The sequence below is a fragment of the Physeter macrocephalus genome, chromosome 18, assembly GCF_002837175.3.
Source record: "Physeter macrocephalus isolate SW-GA chromosome 18, ASM283717v5, whole genome shotgun sequence".
NCBI classification, from domain to species: Eukaryota; Metazoa; Chordata; class Mammalia; order Artiodactyla; family Physeteridae; genus Physeter; species Physeter macrocephalus.
Window position 1 is genome coordinate 79,786,004 of NC_041231.1, and position 16,762 is coordinate 79,802,765.

A 16,762-nucleotide genomic window follows, 5' to 3' on the forward strand; every position below is an offset into this window, starting at 1 on the left:
GTCCAGAAGGACTTGGCAAACAATGGGGAGACCTGAGATGGGAAAATACCAAAAAGCTGCTTGAAGTGCTTATTTGTGTCTTTAAAAAAAAAGACAGGGAGCTGTGAGTGGCTCTGGATCGTGCTGTGTTGAGGTGAATATACAGTCATTAAACGAATGAGCTTTACTTTCTGCAACTCCTCCAGCCATATTTTCTCTCCCACACCCAGAGCCACTTTCTTCTTACTCCAAATTTACAAATGAATGATATAGAAGGCAAAATTGTTTTGACCAGAGTGATGCCCATTTTTCAAGTTGCATGAAGAGGGAGATGCCTGTGAGCAACTGCTGACTTAGGACTAGCTCATGAATTAGTAGCTTAGTATTGAGAAGATGCAGGTCAATCTTCTGGTGGTTTCTTTTCTATGTTTTCAACATCTGGATAATCAATTAAATCTCTTTTAGCTTTTATCCGATCACCTGACTTTCCTGTAGAAAATTGTAACATATATGTATACGTGTAGATGATTCACTTTGTTGTACAGCAGAAACTAACACAACACTGTAAAGCAACTATACTCCAATAAAATTTTTTTTAATTTATTTTATTCAAGTATAGTTGATTTACAATGTTGTGAAAAGTTTTTTAATTCACAAATGAAAATATACTTCAAAGGTATGCAATTCATTTCTTTATTTTTATTGAAGTATAGTGGATTTACAATATTGTGCTAGTTTCACATGTACAGGAAAGTGATTCAGTCATATATGTATTTTTTTCAGATTCTTTTCCATTATTGACATGGCATTGAATATAGTTCCCTGTGCTATACAGTAGGCCCTTGTTTATTTTATATATAGTAGTGTGTATCTGTTAATCCAATACTCCTAATTTCTCTCTCCCCGCCTTTCCTCTTTGGTAACCATAAGTTTGTTTTCTATGTCTGTGAATCTGTTTCTGTTTTGTAAATAAGTTCATTTGTATTATGTTTTAGATTCCACATAGAAGTGATTATCATATAATAGTTGTCTTTCTCTGTCTGACTAACTTCACTCAGTATGATAATCTCTAGGTCCATCCATGTTGCTACCAGTGGCATTATTTCATTCTTTTTTATGGCTGAGTAATATTCCATTGTATGTATCAAATATATGCAGTTGATATTTAAGTCTAATACCAATGAGTCAGCTATCATCAAAGTATAAAGCACAGTCTTCACTGGTGAGAAATGCATAATCCAGCAGGTGAAACAAAGTTAATAGGGATAAAAAACAGCAAATGATAGAAAAACCATGCAATCAATACCTCCTGTAACATCTTGGTGGCTACTTGAGTACGATAAGATTCAGAGGAGAAGGGAGTCGATTCAGGCAGGAGCAGGCAGAAATGTTTTCAAGCAGGACGTAGGCTGCCATCTGAACCTTGAAGAACCAAGGAGGTTTGCAAAGGTGGAAGGGAGAGTGGGTGGGCTTTCTAGGTTGAATGAAACAACATGGGGAGTGGTAAGTTTTTCCTCTGGAAGTAGAGCATAAAAGTAGATGAATATCAGATTATTTATTGACAGGGCCCAAGTATTCCAAATCAATAAAAAATAACCTCTCGAAAAAGTAGCAGAGCCTAGGAGAGACTGACCAGACAAGCTGAAAAGTTGCAGACTTGTGATGGGTTTGTACCCACATGGACGGTGAGAGGCACATAGGAACCTCATCTCTTCATCTTGTTCACCACTGTATCCCCAATACCTAGAACAGTGTCTGGCCCATAGTAGGTGCCCAATAGATTTTTGCCAAATGGATGAATGAATCTTGGAAAGACTCAAAGTGAGACCTGGGCTCATACACTTCCAAGCAGAACCATTTCAGACCTACAGAGCTACTGTTACGTTTGTTTTCCTGAATGGGTTGGTCTTCAGTGGCATTTGCTAAGAATGCAAGCCCATTTGCCCATTGGAGTAAAGGTGAAAGAACTCAAGGAATGTTCTCTTCCCTTCAGAAGTATGTGAGAGTAAATGTCCTTTTCTAAGCTGACCTGTTCCCTGCCCAGGCCTGGAAGCTTGAAGTTTGACTGCTTACTCCAAAGTCTGCATGACTACTAATGTTAATAAAGGTCACACAAGTGTTCAGCCCTTTACAAACAACTCAATTATTAATTTTGCTGGAACCATCTGCACACTCTGAGGGCTGAATATGTATGGTGGAGTTTATTGTGCATAATGGCTCCAAATCGAGTCAAATTCCCTGACTGAGCTTCAACTAAATACAAAGGAAAGATCTGTCCCAAGATTTACAGTGTATATTTGGAAGGAGGAAATGCTCCAACTAAGAAAACATGGCAAGTTCAGGTGCCCCTTCATAAGATAAAAATAAAAAGGAGACCATGTTTTAGTCCTTATCCTAGAACTAAGGGTAACTGTGATATTTCAGGGTTGTTGTTGTTGTTTCTGAAAATGGCCCTTTCCTCTCCTTTCCACCTCTTCCACCTTGATATTTTACTTCTGACAACTGGAAGAAAGTAAAGAGATTCTCCCAGCACAAATCTCTTTTTCCTTGTGTGGTCTCATAAGCTCTTCAGGAAAAGAGGAAGGTCAGTGTCCTCTGTACAATAATCCCCAGTGTCTGCAGTTTGTTTTCCTTCTGGGAATATAGAACCCTATATAGCAGTAGAAATAGAAGTGATTTCTTTTTTCCCTCCTTTTTACTTTTTTTTGTCTCCCCCTCATGCCTCCAACATCCAATAAAGGTTTTTTGTTTTGTTTTGTTTTGCTTTGTTTTACATATTTGATTGTTTGCTGGACAGCTCTCCCCTGTCCCTGTCTCCCTTGGAGATGAGCTGAGAATGAAACTGGAAGATTTCCTAGGGGCTTCTCAATGCCTGTCTTTGACTTTTCCACTGTGGGAGAAAGAACAACAGTTACCTTCCCATTCAAGAAATTCAGCCTGGAAGTGTGACTTCCTGAGAGCGGGTCCTCATGCAATTCAAACTTCTTGACCTTCTTGCCTCTCCATTGATTGTGGGCCCTAAGGTTGGGGAAGTGAGGATGGAGTTTCAATGCCTGAAATGGCTACACAGACTGTGAAGGATGTAGGTAGACCCACCAGTAGAACCGTCAACCATGAAGTCCATGGCCAGTATGTTAGTGGCTAAGTGATGACATTTCTTGCTGAGGCTGAATGAACAGGTTGATAGGAAGACATTAACCAAAGTAGACTAATGTGATAGATACCAGAAGGCATCTTGGTAATCCCTCCCTCACCAGCCTTTCGGCGAGTCTTGAGTCTTGAAGAGTTCTGGGAGCAGGAAGAACATGGGTTTTGAGGTGAGAGAGTCCCTGGGTTTAAATCTCACTTTTGTCACTTTCTAGGTGAACTTGATCTCTGTTTCCTCATCTACAGTACCGAAAGGGTAACTATAAGGAGGATTAAGTGACATTTTCTAGGTAAAGAAACTAGTATTGACAATTGTACCTGGAACACAGAAGATGGGCAATAGAAGTCTTGTTGACTTTGAAAGCACTGATTTTTAATAAGATGTGCTCTGAGACGACTGGACAAGGTGGAGGTGATAACTACGAACGTCACTAAGTGATGGCACAAGAAAAATGTACTTGTATCTAGGCAACTGTTCAACCAGGAGCCAGAGCCGTGTCTTAAAGTGATCCATACGGACCCTAACGCCTGGCCTGCTTGCTCTCCCTCCTCGCCCTGGGAATCTTGTAAGATAAATGAGCACATGTAGGAACCATATGCTATCATGTACTGCTGTTTATCCGAAAGAAACGTTTGCAAAGGAAGAGCTGGACTTCAATAGCGAAGTCTCACCTCTTGGCAGTAGAAGCTGCTGGTCCCTGCCAAGATAATGTCAGATCTTGAACAAAATTACTCATTGCCCATTTCTGTGTCTACAGTGTATTTTTGCACATGACCATGGGTTTATCGGCTGCGTTGGAGCGAGAATCCGAGTTCACACTTTGAGTTGGGGCTTTACAGCACTATTGGGCTGGCAGGGAGATGGGAGAAGAAGGGCATGTGTGTGCAGAATTAACATTTCCCCACCTTCAGGGCCAGCATCACAATCTTCTAAATATCTGCTATGATGACAATATCAGCAACTTTGAGAAAGGTATGAATTTTTTGAGAAACTCACATGTATCCAGACCCATTTTTTTGTGAATAATTCAGTAGCCATGTAGAACAAGGCAGTTTTTATTTTGAAAATTAGGTATAACTCCAAAGCTCTAATGTTATGAGATCTGTTCCTTCTGTATTTCATACCTGGTTCAGTCTCATAGAAATTTTCCAAATCTCTTCTGTGAGTTTTTTGAAGTAAACATCAAACACGAGCTGATGAGGGAGAACCCATGCACATATAAAGTGGATCCCATTTGTGTGGAAGGATAAAGTCTTGAAAGATATAGTCCAGAAACAGTGATTATTTACTGTGTGTGGCGGGGTACTGGGGAGGCAAAAGTAAAATAAGGAAACGGATTTTTATATCCTATCTTATGTATTTTTTTATTTATAATAAAGTAAAAGCTAAAAGTGATTATAGCTAACATATATTGAGCACATACTATGTTCCAGGAATTTTGCTACATGTGTTATTTCATTTATTGATACTTCTCACAACAACCCTATAGGCAATTCCTATCACTGTCTCAAATTTACCATTGAGCAAATTGAGGCCTTGGAGGGACTAAATCACTTGCCAGAGGACACAGGGTTAAGTGCAAGAGCTATGCTACCGTGCAGACTCGGAGTCCAGATTCCATACTTCCTGCCACAGTACTCAACTTCCTCAAATGAATAAAGTTAAAATTCCTTTTTGGGAAACAAAGAATCAATCTCACTCACTCATAGTCACACCTGTTATACATCTTATGCTCTATACTTGGAATGTACACTTTGTTTCATTTAGACACTCAACCAAATGTCTATGACTGTACTACATAACCCCTCCCAGCCCCTGCAATGCCAGGATGAGGAAAATGCATACACATTGGGCTGGGGAGAGGCAGAAGGGAAGAGAGGCCGGAAAAAGACATCTGAGGCTGGTGACCAGTCTTCGTTAAAGCAAAGAACAAAAAGCAAAGAGAGATGGGCTAGAAAGGCATTGTAATTTAGGAACCTGAGAGTCCTGTACATTTGGAAATGTCCTAAGCGGAAGTTGTAGCAATGCTTTTGATATTCTTAAAGTCTATTTTCTATTAACAGGGGAAAAATAATTAGACATTTCTTTTGGTTGTGAGTCTTCAGGATTCTTCCCTGTAAAGCCTTCTTTGGTCTGGACTATTCTTCTTTCTGCTTGTCAAGGGTCATTAAACTTTTCTATAGGATAATGAACAAGAAAAAGAAATATACATCCAGGGTCCTTCTCTCCTTCACAGCTGCCCATAGCCTTTCTCCTCAGCTTTAAACAAGTATTTTGTAAGCCACCTCAACAGAATGCTCAGATATGAATGTTCTGCATGATTAAATCGCTGACACACTGACCTTCAGACCCTTGAAAACTGGGTTTGTTTTCCCACTGAAAGCAGAGGAAGAAAAAAGAAAATGTATTGAACTCCTATAGTATTCAGGCATCAAACAAGCCTGAACATGATGACAATAGACAATTGTCATCTTTCCAATTTTTAACAAATAACTAGAAATAAGATAGCCTGTCCAAGGTGGTCAGTAGCAGGACTGATATTTGAACCCTTGTCTCTGGACCTTGAAGACTGTATCTTTCCTCTAAGTGCGCTACTTTGGGGCAGTGACAATATCATATAGAATTCATGCTGCTTCATTAACATCAGCCTTATTAATATTAGTAATAGCCGGTATTTGTTGGAGGCTTACCAAATACCAGGCAGTATGCTGAGAATTTTCAGGCTTCTCTCATGAACTCCCAACAATAACTTTACAAAGAGTTATTACCCTTAGCTTACAGATGAAGTAACTGGGCTTTGGGAATGGAACCAAGTTAATACCATTAGTAAGTGTTGGAGCCAGGCCTCAACCCCTTTTCTTTCTTATCAGTTCTGTTACATTACACATCTATCATTAACACTTCTCTGCTTGCACCAGTACCAAGACTGTCTTGATTCCTGAGGTTCAAGGAAGTGCTGTCATTAGAAAATGAAACAAAAAAGGCCTCAATCCCTGCCCTACCCTCCTGCACAGGGCAAGGTTTATTCAGATCCTAACCTCCTGCCCTCAGCCTGAAACATTCTCCCTTTGAGTTCTCTAAGTCAGTGGTTCCCACATCTGAGTGTGCATCAGAATCTCCAGGAGAGCTTGTTAAAACAGCACTCCCTGGGCACCACACCAGAGTTTCTGATTTAGGAGGTCTGGGGTGGGGTCCAGGAATTGGCATTTCTAACAAGTTCCAGTCATGCTGATGCTGCCGGTTGGAGATATAGTTTGGGAATCATTGCTCTAGTCTAAAAGAAAGCGGGGCAGGTGCACTGCATGTCTGCAGAATTTAATATGTAAAAAATTATCAACATACATTTTGAAAGTGATTCCAGGAATGTGACTTCTTACCTATTCCTTTGAAAGCTGATGGGGAGGGGGGCCGTATAACATTCCCCACATCAGGTGACATAGAGGACAGGTGGGGCTGGCTCCCCACACCCAGCCTACTTCAGGAAAACAAAGTCACATTATCACCAGCACCAGGCAAAGCTCTCATGCCACAAAAAGTTGTCCTTGGCAGTGCCTGGCTGTGTGTTGTCATGGAATCCTCAGCTGCCTTGCTGAGTCCTACTGGGGGACATGGCTGAGATCTAAGAACCAGGAAACCTTATCCATAAAAGCAATGTGTCCCTTGGCAACACATCACACTGGGGCACTCCTCTGCTCTGGTTTCAAGTGTCAGGTCAGAATTCCAGAGGGGTGTTACCTCCCATCTGGCTGGCATAAAAGTAGCTGTTGGCAATGCTTTATCTGTGATTCCTACCCAGCAAGATAAGGTCTTGCCAAACCCACGTGGTACTCTTTGGTGATAAATTTCTCTTCTCCCAGGGTGTTACCTATGAAGAGACACAGAATCAGAGAAAGTCAGGACTGGAAGGGATCTCTGAGCTTATCTAATTAATGCAGATCTGTGGTTTTACTGATGGGAAGTTGACCCACAGACAAGTGATTGAGGCAAACTAGAGGTGGGCCTCCCAAGGACTCCATCCCAGAGAGAACCCTCTACATAAGCCCCCTGGAGCCCATCAAGGAAATGTACATGGGCACTTTTTTTTTTTTAGGATCAAGCCAGGTGAAATGGAGACAAATTACAGAAGAGTTTGTGGTCACCGGTGGACTCTTCCCCCATCACTTGTCCTTTTCTCAAGTTCTAACCCTTCCCTGACCTTGCCCGGGTTATCAGGAGAATCTGGAGTCAAGTGTCTGGATAAATTACTTCATGGTACAGCCTGAGGGTCCAATATTTATCCCAAAGCAATAAATCTCTATTCACAAAATATTAGGAATGGCTGCTGCTTGCATAGAGTGAAGCAAGGAGGCTTTCTGAACAAAGGAAGTGAGGCAGAGTGGAGTGCTCTGGACCCTTCCTGCTGTGTGCAGCTTACCCAAACTCTCCGAGTCCCAGCTTCCTTATCTATAGAAGGGGGAAAATAATATGCAACTTACTGTGTTGTTTTGAGGATTAAAGGGCATGATCTATGCTGAGTCTAGCACAGAAACTGGAATCCTGAGGGCTTTGGTCACCTCTGTTCCCTTTCCTCCCCTTTCTTTCAATAATGTAATAGAGAAGAACAAATCTGACTCCATATTGGATCTGTCTCCTTTATTTTAATCTTTGTATTCTATTGCTTTTGCTACAAGTTAATCACTAAAGGGATGTTACCTAAGGCTTAAAGTATGCATAATGGCCCATCCTGGGGAACCCTGCCTCCCATGCCTGAGGATTAAGCTAAAATACCTTTGTTTAGCTCACTGGAAACATCCTGGCCAGGCCAACCCACGAATGGCTGCAGCAAAGAAGAAATCAACACATCCCCTCCGGAGTCTGGCCAGAACCAGGAAATATTTGCAAAACTTAACACTTTTTTTTACTTTACCTCCTCACCTTCCCCTCTTGGCTCTATAAAAGAAACTAGCACCCAAAACTGGGCAAGATGGTTCTTTGGGACACTAGTCCACCAACTTCTTGGTCTGCTGGCTTTCCAAATAAGGTCACTATTCCTTGTCCCAACACCTTGTCTCTTGATTTATTGGCCTGTTGTGCAGCAAGCAGTATGAACTTGGACTGCATAACACTAACGCAAGCCCTGGCAGCAAGGGGAGGGCTGAGAAATAAATTGCAAGCAGCCCTGATCTTTCCTGATTAATCTTTGAGGACCTAGTAAATCTTTGCTCTGAATGAAGTCACTATTTTATGTTTCTTTTGTTTTGTTCCCTCCACCCTGAAGAGTTAGGGTAATTCGTTCATGGAAGCTCATGTATGACAAAACTGTACAAAATCTGCCAAACCATTTTCCCCCAAAGTAAACAATGAATCCAAAAATCTAGGAATATCCCCAATCTATTTGGTGCCACATACTTGAATTAACTTGCATTTGCCCAAGTTACCCAAGGTATATCCTGTTAAGACAACCTACATTTTAAATAAAACACTGGTTTTCTAGCAGGCAAAAGTCCCCTGCCAACCATGGCTAATTCCCGCTTTGCTTAAAAGCAGCCTTCAACTGTTCATCAGTACCCTTGGGCTTAAACCCAGGAAACAGAGGTACTGTTTCCCAACCCCAAACAGAGTTATTATGTTCATAGCTCCCTAATCTCTTTTACTAGACAAAACACAGTAGCAACACTGTAGTGTTCCTAATTAGAGTAGTTGGATTAAAACACCTTTCACCTCGCCACATTCCAGGCTGGATCTCAGGTGTATTTAAGCTTTGAGCAAATTGTCCAGGATTTATTTCTTGGTCAGAGCCCGCCCCCTGAAGTTTAATAAAGGTAAGTACAGCACAGTTTTGCTGCCTTCTTTTAACAAAAGGCACGTTGTCTTTCCTCATAAGAATCATTTAGAAAGAAACAGATTTGGGACTTTTACGAAAATCTGCATCAGGCTGGGAAACATTCTAGGTGCGACAAAATGACCGTCCCTCAGGCCCTCCATTGGTTCTGGAAGCATCCAAAAAACAGGGAGAAAATTAATCTTTCTAAAATAGCTAGTTGTAGATCTGGAAGAGCTTATCCAATATGAGGGATGGCAAGATCTAAACACGATTCCGTTCTCTGTATTCAATGTGAAACTTTCCACTAGTGGAATTTCTTACTCTGAGTGCCTATTATATTCATACATTAATGATCTTCACATTCAAACTGGAATGGGCAAGTCGGGCTCTTTATCTTTCTTGACTCTCAGCAGTAGTTAACCCAGTTGCTGTCTTTGAACTCCTTCTTGAAATGCTTTTCTTTGCTTCTGGGTCTCATTGTCCTGGTTTCCCTCCTACTTCACAGGCTGCCCTTCTCCTTCCTCTTTACTGAATCCTCCTCCTCTCCCTACTTCTAAATGAAGGGGTACCCTCAAAGCTCAATGCTTGGACCTACTCACTTCTTTCCCTGTACCTGCTAGGTGATTTCATCTGGTCCCATGGCTTTAACCATAATCTCCAGGGTGAAGACCCTAAGAGTGTATCTCTAGCCCAGCTCTTCCCTTGAACAATAGATTGGTATGCCAAGTGGCCTACTGGACATTACAAATTGAAGGTTTCATAGGCATCTCCAAGACCTGAAGCAGCTGACGAAGGCTATATAAGCTTTGTGGCCAATCAAATCAATCAAGGTGACTTCCTATTTCAGGATGTCCCATGCTGTCTCCAATTATACACACACACACATTAAGCCAAAGTCACATGGATATGATTTCAAGAGTCAAATAACTCTATAATTCTCTGCTTCTCAGAGACAAACTCTTTTAACTGATTTCATTGATTCTTTTGATATTTGTTTCTATGTTTCTAAATAACATGACTATAATGTTACTTCTTGGTTTCTCAGTTTTATTGATTTCCAAAAACAAAGAATGAGTATTTAGATCTCTTTTCCCATCCTCTCAAGTATGCTCCCTATTCTCCACCTTCCCGATACATTGTTATTATTTTGGTTATATCAAAATCATTTCACATTATTGGCACTCTGTATGCTCTAATCATAGCTGAGCCGGATAGTATGCTTAATTGCTCTTCCTTTTCTGCACAACATTTTATTTCTGTTAGGTGTAACTTTTTTTTACTTGCTTAGATTTCTATGTTCTTATGAAAAATCCATACCCAACCTACCTCAAAGTATGTAGGTGTCTTCTAAATAACACTCAAGTATATCAGGTATCCTATCATTTTCACCTTGTTGAGCAATCTCCCCTGTGGATCCAGCCTGGACCTGCCCCACGGCTGCTGTCTGGCTAGCGACTCCCTTATTTCCACCCTAGAGGTTCCCTCTCTCTCTCTCTTCTACTGCATCTTGTGTCCCAAGTCTTTCTGGGCTTATTGCTGCCTTTGGTGCAGTCTATTCCCCAGTAACCTTTGGGAAAGGAAGTATTGCAGGAAAATGTGTCAAGAATTTCTGCATCTGAAACTATCTTTATTCTTCCTCACAGTTAATTGCTTTTAGGTTGCAATCTTTTCTTCTCAACATTTTGAAGACATTTTCCGTTGTTTTCTAGCTTACACTGCTGCTGTGAAGAGTCTTGATAATATTCTGATTTGGACCCTTCAGGTAAATCCCACTTTTTCTCTCTGAAAATATTTGCATCTTCTTTTTTTTTCTTCTGTGACCTGAAATTTCACAATAATGTTGTCTCAGTCCATTTGGGCTGCTATAGAAAAATACTATAGACTGGATGCCATATAAACAACAAATACTTATTCATCACAGTTCTGGAGGTGGGAAGTACAAGATCTGGTGAAGGTTCTTCCGGGTTGCAGACGTCTGGCTTCTTGCTACATCCTCGGGTGGTGGGAAGGGCTGGGGAGCTCTGTGAGACCTCTTTTATAAGAACCCGAATCTCATTCATGCAACATCACCCTCATGGCCCAAACACTTCCCAAAGGCCCCACTTCCTACCACCGTCACCTTAGGGACTAGGAGCTAACCTATGAATTTGGGGAAGACACAAACATTCAGATGATAGCATGTCTAACTGTGGGTCTATTTTCACATCATACGGGGCCTTTTCAGTAGAGAAACTCATGACCCTAAGTGACCAAAAATTGTTCTCTATTTATTACTTTAATGATGCCCTTCCTTTTGTTCCTCTAGTCTTTCTTTCTGAAAATCCTACTATTCAAATGGTGAAATTCTGGGTCTAGTCCTCTAATTTTTTTCTCTTTCATTTTACATTTTTTTCTTTTATTTCTATTTTCCAGGTCATTGCCTCAACTTTATCTTCCATCCCCTCAGTTGAAGTATTTTAGTGGTTATGTTACTCTATTTTTACTTCCAAAGATTCTTTCTGTGGCCCCAGTATGCCTTTTTATAGCACACTGTTCATAAAGGCAATGTTCTGTTGGAGGTAGTATTGACCCCTGCCCTTCCCCCTCTTTCTAGTCATGTCCCCCCGCCCCCCTGCCCCTGCCCCAGCTGCCTTTCTCTGTTTTCTCCTTCATCTTCTAGTCGAGCTAATAGAATTGGATTCTAGGTGACACCATACTGGCTCTTTCTGTTTGTTTTGGCTTCTGCATTTAATACTGGGTGCTTTCCTAGAAAGCCTAGTGGGCTGTGACAGTTTGGCTATACTTTTCAGAGTAGGACATTGAAGAGTTGATTGGAAGGTCTGTGAACAAAGTGCATATGATGGCTCTTGGCTTCACTGTAGGGTGAGCTGTGTGAACATTTCATTAGCAAACACCCAGAGTCAGTATCTTTCAGTGTTTTCTCCTTGTGATCAGATTCTCCAGAGAGGACCGTCCCAGTTTCTTGCCAGGAGGAGATAAGCCTCGCTGCTGGTGTTATATGTTAACTTCCACTGAATCTCTTTGTTTTGGAGATGGTAAACTCTCCCTCAAATGCTTCTGGAGTCTCTCAGTCCCCAGATCCCATTTTTTCCCCACATATCCATATATTCTATTGCTAGGATGGAGGAAGGGATTGTTACTTGGTTGCTTGGGGTGAGGGAGGCATCTGAGAGTCTGTTTCCTAAACTGACTTTGAACAACTGTACGGCTTAGTTCCACCTTCATTTCACTTCTTACGGACACTGGTGCTGCCAAGTCTCAAGTCTCTTGGGGGATTCTGCAGGGTAAAGTAGCTTGCTTCTTGGCTTCCCCTGCTTCTGGCTTCATGTTTAGCTTTCTTAGGCCAGCTAAGTCAGTTTGCACTCACCCCACCTGCTTTCCAAAGTTCTGTTGCTGTTGCTTCCTCTCTCTCTCCTTATCCTTAGTAGTTCAGGTCTGGTAATCTCTTCATCCACACCTTTAGAAATCCCCTTCCCTTGAGTGTGGCCAGGACTTGTGACTCACTTCTAGCCGATAGAATATGGAAAAAGCTATAGGATGTCACTCCCCTGATTACTTTATACTGTACAAGACTCTGTCTTAAAAGCAGACTGGACTAAGAGACTCTCCTTGCAGGCTTAATGACATAAGCGGCCAATTTGGAAAATCCCAGTGGCAGGGATGTGTAGGTGACCTCTAATGTCCCAAGGTAGCCTCTGGCCAATAGTCAGCAAAAAGCCAAGGTTCTCTTTACCACAGCTGCGACGAAATAAATTCTGCCCATAAACTGAATGAGTTGGAGGTGGATTCTTCTCCAGTCGAGCCTCGAGATAAAGATGTAGACCAGCTAGCTCCTTCAGTCTTGTGAGACCCTGAGCAGAGGACCCAGTTAAGCTGTGTCTGGACTCCTGACCCAGGGAAACTGTGAGAAAATAAATGCAGGTTGTTTTAAACCCCTAAGTTTGTGGCAGTTTTTTACACAGCCATAGAAAATATTCCAATATCTTTCTCCTTTTTAAATTCTTTTATTGTTGTTTCAGTAGCATTCTGGAAGGGAGCTGAGCTGAATGTGTGTGTAGTCAGTGGGTTAGACAAACATGATATATGGTGTGTGATCCAACACACTTTTAAAAGACCCTAATTTCAATTAAACAGGCAAATAAAAATTCCAGCTACTTGTTATGGACTGAAAAATTAGTGTCCCTGAAAAATTTATATGTCGAAGTTCTAACCGCCAATGTGATTGTTTGGAGACAGGGTCAGTAGGGAAGTAATTAAGGTGAAATGAGCTGATAAGGGTGGGGCCCTAATCTGATAGGGTCGGTGTCCTTATAAGAAGAGGAGGAGACAGCAGAGAGCTCTATTTGGATGTGCATGGAGAAGAGGCCATGTGAGGACACTGACAAGACAGAAGAGCAGTCTCGCTAGAAAACAAGCCCAACGGCAGCTTCGACTTGGACTTCCTGGACTCCAGAACCATGAGAAAATAAGTTTCTGTTGTCTAAACCACTGGCCTGTGATGTTCCGTTATGGCAGTCTGAGCTGACTAATATACTCCTACAGATAGCAGTAAATGTGGACTTGACTTACTTTTGTAATCACAGGCTGCTGAGACTTAGGACATCAGGGCTACTCGTAAAATAGTAGCTAGATGATGCCTGAGCTCCCTTGCAGACCAAGGAGTCTAGGATTCTAATTACAATTAAATTAGCAGTTCCAATCCTGCTAGGCTGACTTATATAACCCTCTTCTTATTGTAATTCAACTTCCATAACTACTACCCTGGCATAGCCATTTGCCATCCACATGGCCCTGCTCACATCTCACCTCTCTGTGCCTTAGTTTCAGCAGCTGTAAAACAGGGATAATGTTATTCCCCCTTCACAAGCTTATTGTGAAGATTACATGAGTCAATAGATGCAAAGCACTTAGAATAATGCCTGACACACAGTGAGCACTCTCTACGTGTTGCTTCTCCTTCTATGACTTCGTACCACCACCACCATCAGCATCATCATGGCAATTGTTATTAAAAGAAATCAACACTTGCTTTAAAAATGCCACAGCAGATTTTTAGGAGACTCTGGAAGCAAGGATGAATCAAAGGGCTTAGTTCTTCTGGGCACCGTGGTCAGGACTGAAACTCAGGTGAGCCCAAAGTGACGGCAGTATGGAAGGGAAATTGTTGCTTCTTACAGTGCCTTCACCTGCTGCTCTCTATCTCATCCAAAAGTAGCATTGGCCATACATGTAAATAACTTCCAAAAGTGCCTACAGTGTATTATGAAAGAAAACCAGGCGCTTTAAGGTGTTTCTGGATGCTGACAACCAAATTCTCCCTCAATTTTCCTCTTACATAGAGACGATTCTGGGAGTGATGAATCTCATATCTAACCTCATAAGGCTTGCTTAGGATTGCAGGTAATTTTCAAGGCTGTTATGAGGCTGTAGAAATGGACTAGGAACCAAAAGTCCTAAAAGCGCCCTTTACTGGCTTCACTTTGGGAAGTCACTTCACCTGTCCAAGCCTCTATTTCATCATCTCTGCACTAGGTCTGCCTGGACACCTCACGTCATTGGATGGGGGACCAGATGAAAGTGCCTTGTCAACTGAAAACTAATGCATTATACATATATAAAATACTGCATTATACTTCCTAAGTAACGGCTGTGAAGCTATCTGAAATGGACACTTCCATTTTGTTTCTGATTAACTTTCAAAGTTCAGTGACTGTACCTAAAAAACAAAAACAAGCATAAAATCCAACTGGAAGTTTTTGGAGGAAAACGCCTTTTCTCTAGGAAATTTCACCAGTGACTTTTTTATAAGAAAGTGAACATGGTCCATCAATGTGTCTAAAGTGATTTCATGACATTTCCTTACTCCAGTTCAGATGATTAGAAATGTCACGTGAATAATGCTATTTTATGAAAAAGGAAATGTCTTGTGGCAGTGAGAGGCTAGTACAACTGACATAATTTCTGACAAAAACCTAATCTTCTACATTTATGAAGCAATTCCTTTGAATCAAACCCCATGGAAGTAAATCTCTCTATTTAACTGAAGATAAAGATGGCTGTTATGAAACTGCTGAGAGTTCCTTATTATATTCTCAGACTCCGAAATCAGAAAAATCCATTGAAAATTGAGCATGATTTCTTCACTGACATTTAGCGCTAATGTCAATTTGCTCCAAAATATTTTCCTTGATTTTAGGGTTCCCAGCCTTATTCAGTTGATGAAAACTGAGTTAGCATGATGTCGTTTGAGGACTCTCCAGTATAAGAAAGTACATAATTGCCTAAAAGAGGAAAAAGAGGATAAGAATTATTGCTACTATGTTGGAATCAAGCATAAGACCAAAATGAAAATAAGCCTATGCAATTGCTTACAATTCTGGACAGTGTTAGGAAGAGGTTAGGGTGGACAGCATTTTATTAATGCCATAGAAGCTTACATTTGTCAGACATCTCTCATTTGAGAAGAGAAGCACCGTATTTTCAGATGGTGGGGAATGAGATTGGTTTGAGATCACTGAATGTTACTGCAGGAAGGCAACTTAGTGATCTCTTAGTTTTTCTTTTTACTGATGAGGAACAGAGGTCCAAAAAGGTAAAGAGATTTATTAAAAGCCCTCAGGCTGGTTGGTGGCAGTGATAACAGGACCCAAAGCTTCTGGATGAGCACGTTGAGCATTTTGGGAGGGAAATACGCTTTTTCAAGTTCCAACACTTGAACTTTATCTGAAATTCAAAGAATTTTGATTGGACTCTAAAAGTGAGTTGCCCATGATGGATTCATGTTCTTTCTTCCTACCCCTTAGAACCTTTGGTTTGTTGTAACTCACGTTTGTGTTGGAATGGGTTGAAAGTCTTTTTGAATCTGGGTTTGACAGATGAAGCTGATGAGTTTTGCTGCACAAAAGAAAACCAAGTCATTTAAGCGTTCAGAGTATTCTTTTAGGTGCCTGCTTTTAAACTCCCTCAGAAGATTACAAATACTCATTTTTTCTTCTGCCAAATGTGCATTTACTTTAAAGCAAATGAGCCACCTACCCAGAAAACAAAATCTCATTTTCGTCACCTAATTTGAAAATGAAACTGGAGAAGGGGTACAAATCCAGAAGACGCAAAGCCCTCACTGACCACTGCTGCCTTCTGAAAAGGGTCAACAATTTACATTAAAAACAGGGAGATAAACCACTGTCAGGCATCTTTACTTTTGGTTTTGGTGTATTTTACTTTTCAGTGTTCTTCTCTCTTTGGCCTTCCAATGAGAAAAATTCTGACTTCCTGCTTTGTAGGGTGGGGAGTGTCCTGTCTTGCTTTACTAACTAAAGGTTTGACTTTAATGCAGTCACACATGCTGTAACTCCCTCCTTTTCTTAAGAGTAGAGAATAATTCATTAGTTTCACATTTTCTGGTTCAAGGGATTTTAGTTCTTCAAGACATAAAATCAAAATCACAGAATATTAGAACTTCTGTTTTGAGTAACTAGTCTAACACTTAATTTTTACAGCTTGAGAACATTGAAACCAAAAGGTACAAAGTGACTTTCCTGAGGTCACACAGCCAATTGGTTACTGAGTCAGAAATACAGGGCAGGTCTGCCAGCTCCTGGGTCACAGCTTCCTAACCCACAGCCCTCTCCTATGAAATGCAGACCCAGGAAAATTATTTTATAAAAATGCCAGAGGCTAATTTCCTCACTGTTTTTTTTTATTTCAAAACGTTATATTATCCCTTGTTAAAAATCTCTAAATATCCATGTAGTTTTTCATGCACTTAAATCAGCTGATTTTTTTTTTTTTTTTTTTTTTTTTTTGGGTACGCGGGCCTCCCTCTGTTGTGG

The 16,762-nt window shown here is 41.0% G+C and overlaps 1 protein-coding gene across 1 annotated transcript in view; it reads right to left on the reverse strand.

Annotated features, from left to right (window-relative positions):
- ADGRF1 (adhesion G protein-coupled receptor F1) overlaps positions 1-16,762 on the reverse strand; it is a 48,289-nt gene that overhangs the window by 8,721 nt on the left and 22,806 nt on the right. The window contains 4 exon segments of the mRNA XM_024122087.3: positions 1,286-1,453; positions 2,895-2,997; positions 4,252-15,211; positions 15,758-15,824. Of these exon segments, the coding sequence (XP_023977855.2) occupies positions 15,138-15,211; positions 15,758-15,824 (141 nt within the window). The 3' untranslated portion in view covers positions 1,286-1,453; positions 2,895-2,997; positions 4,252-15,137.